The following is an 8,298-nucleotide window of genomic DNA, read 5'->3' on the forward strand; positions in this document are numbered from 1 at the left end:
GACTCTTGTTGTTGTATACCGAGTAAACGAAAAATCTCATTAACCTTACCTTTATCATGATTAATACGTTCTGACAGGATATTAGAATTAGATTCAGGCATCTTATAGATTATTAGGTTGTTAGCTCGTTCAATGCGCTGCTGAACCTCATAATAGATTGAGTTGGCAGAAGTCTGAGAACTATTATTTTCCAGCTGATTAATTTTATTCTTTAAGCTGGTTATTTCTTCTTCCAGCATCATAAACCTCCTCACAAAAATGGGCACATTTTTAAAAGCATCTCGACAGTCACTACAAAAGTACATTAGAAGTCGCTTCTGAAGAACCACTGCTCTTGTCTCAGATGTAGATAAACCAGAGCATTTTTCAGCCAGATGTAATTTAGATCTACAGCTGTCGCAGGCAATAATCTGCTTTTCATCATTGCCCAAATCAAGGGAGCAAGCACTACACATGTTGTTATCCATCCTAACCTCAAAACGAAATCTTCAAATATATCTTCAATCCACAGATTTTTCGTCGTTCTTATTATCGGAAAAGATAATATAGAATCCGAACAATACAAACTGCACAGTATTATTATAAAAGTACTTCTTAAAATGATAAAAACACAATCTTAAACTTACGAAAATTGAAACGTTTAACCTTGACGTTATAAAGTCAAAAATATGTTGTTGCTGTTGCAAACACTGCACTTTTTCGTTTAATTGCTATTTGTCATTATCCAGATATAAATAAATATGTAGGTATGTATATAGATATGGCTTTTATTCACTTGTGGATATAAATATGTATGACTATATCAATATAGTTCGATTATCCGAACAAATCGGTTTTCTGAACACCCATGTCTCCCAATTAGTTCAGATAATCGACGCTCTACTGTACTTATATTATATTATTATTTTTATAAGAATGGCATACTTTTTATGCTTTAGCGACAGTGGAGGATCCAGCATCGTTAAGAGGGGGGTGCCAATTGGCTAAATTTCTATAAAAATAAAAGAATATTTTTATAATCTTTGAATATAATATCACTTGGTTTGAGAGGGGGGGAGGTGATCACCCCCATCGCCCCTCCCTGGATCCGCCACTGCTTAGCGACCACCTAAGGGTAAATATTGTGCTATTAAGGTAGCATTAATGCAATAAAATGCGTGTAGGTGGCGAAAATATGCAAAAATTGATTTTGGGCCACCACTGTGGCTTTGGGGTGCAAAGATTGTAAAATGTGCACAAGTCATAATTTGTAGGTTACACTGTGTTGTTTTATTTTACCTAAGTACTTTATCAATAAAACGAACAGATGACGAAAAAAAAAAACAAAAACTGGAGCCCGCCAAAGCATATATGAGGTTTACTGCGCCACTGTGCCGTAACGGTTACTTATACGAAAAAAATGAATAGGACCTAATTTTTAGAGTAAATAGTGGTCTTTAACCTTGTATAAGTTTTGTTGAGAAAGAATGCATAGGTAATGAGAAAATCGTAAAAACATGCTCGCCAAGGGATAGGGGTAGTTTCTGCAGTATATTTTCAAGGATAGGGGTGGTTTCCACAGGGATGGCAATAACCATATATATTTTTGAAAAGCAGTATTGATGAAGCATATGCCCATATGGATCAAAAAGCAAAAAACAAAAAAAAATTTTCAACCCCCCATTTTATTTATTTTTTTTGGCTAAAGGGGTTGCAATATGAAATCGCTTTTGGTGACCATGCATGGGTAATAATAACGTGCACAAAATGATATATGAAGCATATTAATAAAGGGCATTGTGTGAGAAGGATTCCAAGAAAATCTATTTATTAATTCTTCTTTTTTTTTTGGGTGGTTCTGGGGAAAAATGGGGATGCATTATACAAATTTGTAAATAGCACCAGTACATGGGTAATCGCTGAAAGTCTTTTAACTCTAGTATAAACGGTTCAGATGGTATAAAAAGGGGTTTTTTAAAATGTAACACCCTGTAATTAAAAAAAAGGGCAATTACCCTTAAGTGAAACCTATACCAAAAAATCAATCAATTATTTGTGAATAATTGCAGCAGGATTTCTTCTTAATTTCCGTTACAGTTAAATGCACTTTACATCAACAATAAATTGAACAAGAAATTGAAGTTATTCAAGGTCAAATTTGACTTATACAAAACACCCAATTTTGCCATAAATAAAAAGAAAATTGACAAAATAAAACATATCCAATTGTTCTATTTCATCAAATTCCTTCATTTTCTTTTACAAACCATACATTTTGTACACGTTAAATTTGGCCTTGATTAACTTTGTCAATTTCTTGTTCAATTTATTGTTGATGTAAAGTGGACATTAGGGAAAAATATATATTTTTTAAAAGCATCTTTTATAAAAACTTGTCAACTTTGGGGCGCCACCCCCGCTAAAGGTGGATGATAGACAGATGCTGTCGGGAAATAAATCGTAGAAAATATAGTCCTCTTCATATTTCTATAAAAGAAATTTTTTGTAAAAGGTACAGGAAGGGCTACGTTCCGCAAAAACCACAAATTACCCCCTTTAAAGGGGTGAAAAGGGGGGTTCCGGGGCGAATTTTTTTCAGAAAAAGTTAGTCTTATAATAAGCACCCCTTGATATACCAGAAAAAAAAAATAAAACCGGACTTGTGTCCATTTTGCTAGGTTCAACCTTAGTTTCCTACACTATAATAGCATATTAAAAAATACAGTACTAAGAAGACAAAACAATAGTACCTTTGCATACATATTATAGGGGAGTGCAATTAGAACGAGAAGATACAATGTTTCGGAAAAAATCAAACAAGGTTATATTTTTCTAAAACTTTTTTTGTTAGTTTATAAATATGTTAAAGTAAAAAGTTCTACTCACAAATTTCGCCGCTAATTGTTTATTAATTGTTTAGACAATAACAATTGTTTTGTATAAATAATGTTAAGAATATGGGTGAATTCAACATTTTATTTTGATAAAAAAATGTTTTTATTTTAGTTTTGATTATGCTGAACCCGAATCAGACATTACAATTTGCAAATTCAAAATGGCGGATTTTTTCCTAAAATTCCTTAAAAAGCAGTTGTAAAATCCGAATTTTTTTTTATAAAACGTGTTTGTTTACATATATGTGGATATTTTTGAGAGGTTGCTGAACCTGAATCAAATTTTGATAATTTAAATTATAAAATGGCAGATCCAAAATGGCGGATAACTTAAAAATAGTTGTAAAATCATAATTTCTTTACAAAATGTATTTATTTCTACATATATTTATTTTTGAGAGCTTTGATAAACCTAACTTAAATGTTAACATTATAAACTATAAAATGGCAGATCCAAAATGCGGATTTTCTAAAAAGAACATAAAAAAGAACATTTTTCTAAAACATTTATTGTCTTTATTTTTAACAGGTTGTTGAATCTGAATTAAAGATTAAAAATTTAAATTTCAAAATGGCGGATCTTTAAATGAAAAACAAGTAGAATCCAATCAAACAAATATGGAATTTCATTCTTAAAAAAAAAGATAAACAAATAATTTTCACAAAAATATTAAAAATTAAAATGTATTAGAAAGAAAGAACCAATTATTCAAAATCTATCTCTTCAATATTCAAAAAATTGTTGCAATGGAATCATAAATAAAAAGTTATTCTTAGTAAAAAGCTCTGCATATTCTAAAACTTTAAATGCAATCATAAAATATCAATTTTGTACAAGATATGTCAATAAATAAAAATTTCAGTTAGGAGTAAAATACCTATATTTTTCATAATACTGAAAATTGTTATTATGGAAAGTTGTTCAGAATTAAAAACGATGTGTCAATATGCAATTACACTTTTATGCAATTTTTTTACATAATACCTCGTATAATATTGATAAAATATAATATTTTATATTTGCATATTAAGTGTTAGACCATGCACAGCTATTTATGACGAATAATTTTCTTCATAAAATTAATAATAAATCAGTTATCATAAATAATAAGTGAAAATTTAATGATGTTTGGTATAATTAATTTGAAACAATATTAAAAAAAAACAAATTTTCGATTAGAAGGATATAATTACATATTGGAACATAGTTTTTAATTCCAAACAACTTTTCTTTATAAAAATTTTCGATATTGTGAAATATAAAGGTACTTTACTCTTGAGTGAAATTCATATTTTTTGACATACCTCGTACAAAATTAACAAAATTTGATATTTAATGGTTGCATCTTATGTTATATACGATGCAGAGTATTTTATAAAGAATAACTTTTTTTCGTAAAACTGATATTAAAAAAGTTATCAATAGGTTCCAAGTTACGCAGACATACTGTATAAGAGCTAAAAAAAATTTTTTTGTTGAACATTTATTATTTTTGAAGCTTATTATTAAATTAATTTTAGGTAAGTTTTACAGAAAAAAGTTTTGATCACTCTGTATATACATTTTTTCAGCTGGTAATTTTCGGTTTTTGTATTACATTTTTGTTATCTTTCTTAGTTTTCTCAAAAAGAAATTGTTTATTTCATTTTTAATCTAAAATAATTCAGTGTTTTTTAAAGATTACATCCTAGGCTTTAAAAAATATTAAAAAAATTGTATTAGATTTATTCAAACTTGAGTAATACCGTCTTAAAGTGGTGGGAATTCTGTAGAACTACTAAGTTTTCAAAAATTACATTTTTTGAGACAGCGTATTATTTGAATTAAATTTTTGAGATTTTTTTTTAATGAAACATCGTTTAGTAAGATGATTGAGAGGTAAGTTGTGCAAATTTGAGAGCTTTGTAAGTAAAATTGTATTAGTTACACATTTTTAAACAAAATTCATGTAAGTCTCACTTTCCGCCCACACCGTACTTATGTCCATACATTTTATTTCTTTTTATTACAACCATAAGATAGCTTATTTTATCATCTTTCATGTCCAATTTGTAAAATTTCTTTTGATCCATTAGTTAAAGAATTACATTTAAAAAACTCAACCGTGCAATTCTTCCAACGCTAGTTTACATTGCGCCAATGTGTGTGAGAAGGGTGACTTTAGCGTTATAAATAAAAAATTACAGAAGCTAGAGATTTAATTTTAGAAAAATCTTTATATTCGCGGTGTGCAAGTACTTGGAAAGGGAAACGAGAAACGACCGTGCGCGAGTCGCGGAGAAATATTGCATCTATCTTAAATAATTCATATTGTCAATTGAAATTGTCAAATTGACGTATATTTCATACCTTCTGTCATTGATGCAGAAAAATTATATATTGCTCCACAATATTGATATGATATGCAATTATTATGTAAAGGTAAATTTAATTAATTGTATTTTGATTGCAGTACTGCATTTTAATAACTGATTTTATTTACTACATACAATTGTTTACGTTTGCTAAACATAACCTGCATCTTATTTTTTCTTCTTATTATTTTTTTGGACTATGGTCTTGACAATTATCCAGCAACCAGGACTAATATAATTGGCCAATATAATTAAAAGTGCGAATAAAAGTACAGAGCGTAGAAACAGAGGTCGCTTTGCCGAACTTGCACGGTCCCAATAAGGTTTTTTTTGTAAAATTTTCTGAATTTTTCAATGGTCAAGTCAGTTTTTTTTCTAAAAATTATATTTTCGGAGTTATTTAAAAAACATCTAACTTCGCTGTTCATTTGTTTAATAAAAAATGAAGCACCCACTTCTCGAGTAGAACTTTTTGATATGTTGTTTATTAAACATTTCTTAATGAAACTACAAAAAGTTTTATCTTGTTTGATTTTTTCCGAAGTGAAAATCTAAATGCACTCCCCTATTATAAATATTACTGAAGATTTGTTTTTAGGAATTAAACAATGATTAAATACATAAAAAGTATCTTCCTATGAAAATATAAACTCACTTTAACTATGGTTTGTTTTTAAACCAAGAGGAGTAAAATAAAAAGACAGATTCACACCCAAGAAAGTCACTAGAAAAATCACCAAATACATCTTCTTTTTTGGTTGATCATTAGGCCTTCGATGGTAATCCATACACATTATACTATACTAATATGTCGCTAAAGAGTTCTAAAAACAACTGTTTTTTATATAAAAATAGACTAAAAATCTAAAAATTAAAGGAATAGGTAAGGCAGAAAACACAAAAAATCGCTGATATAACTTAATTAACCTATGAAATGCCAGTAGTGTCAAAATTTCATAAATGTCAAAATTTCATAACAGTGGAGTAAACTTGACTGAGGTTGGACCAATTATAAACAAGCATTACGGCCCATTAAATTTGAATTACTCCTCTTGGTTTAAAAACAGACCATAGAACTATTTAATAATTCTTTCTTACAACTAATCACAGTATAGTTGTACCTAGTGACAAAGTTCATTAGCCTGTATAGTACACCTGATGATTAGAATTCTTATCAGATATTGGAAATAATTAACAGATGGTATTGGTGTGCAGTAATTAGTTATTTTCGATATATAATGTTATAAATACAAATAGGTAATACATACCCTTAGATCAGTAAACCTGTGGGGCCAATACAACATAGGCAAAATTTTCTGTCCCTTTACTTCCCTTTTGCCCATCGTGTCCCAGTTCACATTTCCGAAAAAGACCAGCTGTCCAGCAGGCTTGATTATGGTATTCAACAACTCTTTTGGCAAAGGGGTTTCATCAATATCCCCATGTCCGGCTATGAGGACTTCATCAGGTTGAACATTATTTTCACCACCACTGCCTTCACTTAAATCCGAATCCATGTCTAAGCTTTTCTTATTTTTCTTCCCAGCTGCCTTCTTCGAGGGAGCCCTCTTTCTCTTAAGAGATGCGGACATGGTAAAATTCTGCACAAAGAGATAAAGGTTAAGCTGAGAAAACAACGGTACTCTCCAGAAACAAATTTACACACACCTTTAGTTCTTTATTTTAGTGTTAAAATGATTAAATGTACTAAAATGTAAATTGTAAAGCGATTTTTAAACGATAAAGATACAAATTTTGAGGTAGATGCGAAATTATGGGAAACCGGCTTTCTCTAGAATTGAGCAAAAAGCAAAATGGCTAATCACCCAACGAAAGCGGATACAAACCAAACCAAACAACTGTATTTTTTATTAGCGGCATTTTATGATGTTTTCATCGGCACAAATCACTAAACTATTGCTGCCAACATAAATTTTAGAAACTTATATTTTTAACTATTGTTTTTAAATGTCAATGTTCGAAACGTATGTCGTTACTTTTACACCTGGTTCCCATTTGATCAAATTTCAATTGTCTTAAATTCCAGGTGTTAAAAATATATTAATTGTCATATATTATATTCTGTAATTTATTAATAAATGGTAAATACTGAAAGTAATAATCAATAACAATCATTTACTTTTTGTTATTTGCACTTTATAATCGTTTTGAAATTCAAATAATAATAATATTATGAACCGCCAAAATATAGGCAACTTATTATGCAAAGTAGCCCTATAATATACAGGGTGATTCATTAAGAATGTCCAATCTTAGAGATGTAGATTCTAGACCTCAAAATATTAAGATTTAACCCAAATCATTTAATTAAAATGTGGCTCGTTACTGAGTTACTTTTATTTAAAAATTTAATAATTATTTTTACCCAGGGCTTAAAAACTATTTGACATATCCTTGTCATACTTGGCAGAAAATATAGGTTTCATACATCCTACTAAATTATGATAAATAAACTTTTCTGGCTACTACCAGAGGCGTACGACAGGGGAAAGTGAATGGTTAACCCTTCCCAAATTCTACGCCACTGGCGAAATTGCTATTTTAGCACAATATTTCGATTTTCCAATACTTTCTATGTAAATAATATACTCTTCATTCGTAACGTTAAAGTCATTAGTTTTCGAGATATTTGAAGTTGAAAATTAAACGGCATAGCTATTTTGATTAATGTATTGTGCTCCTTCATTTTTAACTTTAAATATCTGGAAAACTAATGATTTTTTCGGTACGGATGAAGAGTATATTATTTGCATAGAAAGTATTGGAGAATCGAAAAATTGCAATAAAATAGTAATTCCGCCAGTGGCGTAGAATGTGGGAAGGGTCAACCATTCACTTTCCCCTGTCGTACGCCTCTGGTACTAGCCAGAAAGTTTTATTTAACATATTTTAGTAGGTTCTACACATATTTTAGTACAGTATCTACACTATCTGCTAAGTATGATAAGGATATGTCAAATACTTTTAAAATACTGGATACAAATAGTTAATATTTATGTAATAGGGATGTTTGATTTAAAATTTTAAAAATTATTTGTACTCAGTACTT

The 8,298-nt window shown here is 29.6% G+C and overlaps 1 protein-coding gene across 3 annotated transcripts in view; it reads right to left on the bottom strand.

The window, feature by feature from the left end:
• LOC126880445 (protein RCC2 homolog) overlaps positions 1-7,117 on the bottom strand; it is a 38,205-nt gene extending 31,088 nt beyond the window's left edge. Inside the window, exons 1-2 of one of the 3 annotated variants that reach the window (XM_050644322.1) lie at positions 6,897-7,116; positions 6,497-6,853 (exon numbers count right to left, since the gene is read on the bottom strand). In XM_050644322.1, the coding sequence (XP_050500279.1) occupies positions 6,497-6,820 (324 nt within the window). In that variant the 5' untranslated portion in view covers positions 6,821-6,853; positions 6,897-7,116. Of the gene's footprint in view, positions 1-6,496 lie in introns of all 3 variants that reach the window. The other 2 variants (XM_050644318.1, XM_050644309.1) reach the window with 2 other exon arrangements.
• Between the last annotated feature and the right edge of the window lie 1,181 nt (positions 7,118-8,298).

Source organism: Diabrotica virgifera, chromosome 1 (genome assembly GCF_917563875.1).
Source record: "Diabrotica virgifera virgifera chromosome 1, PGI_DIABVI_V3a".
Classification (NCBI taxonomy): Eukaryota; Metazoa; Arthropoda; class Insecta; order Coleoptera; family Chrysomelidae; genus Diabrotica; species Diabrotica virgifera.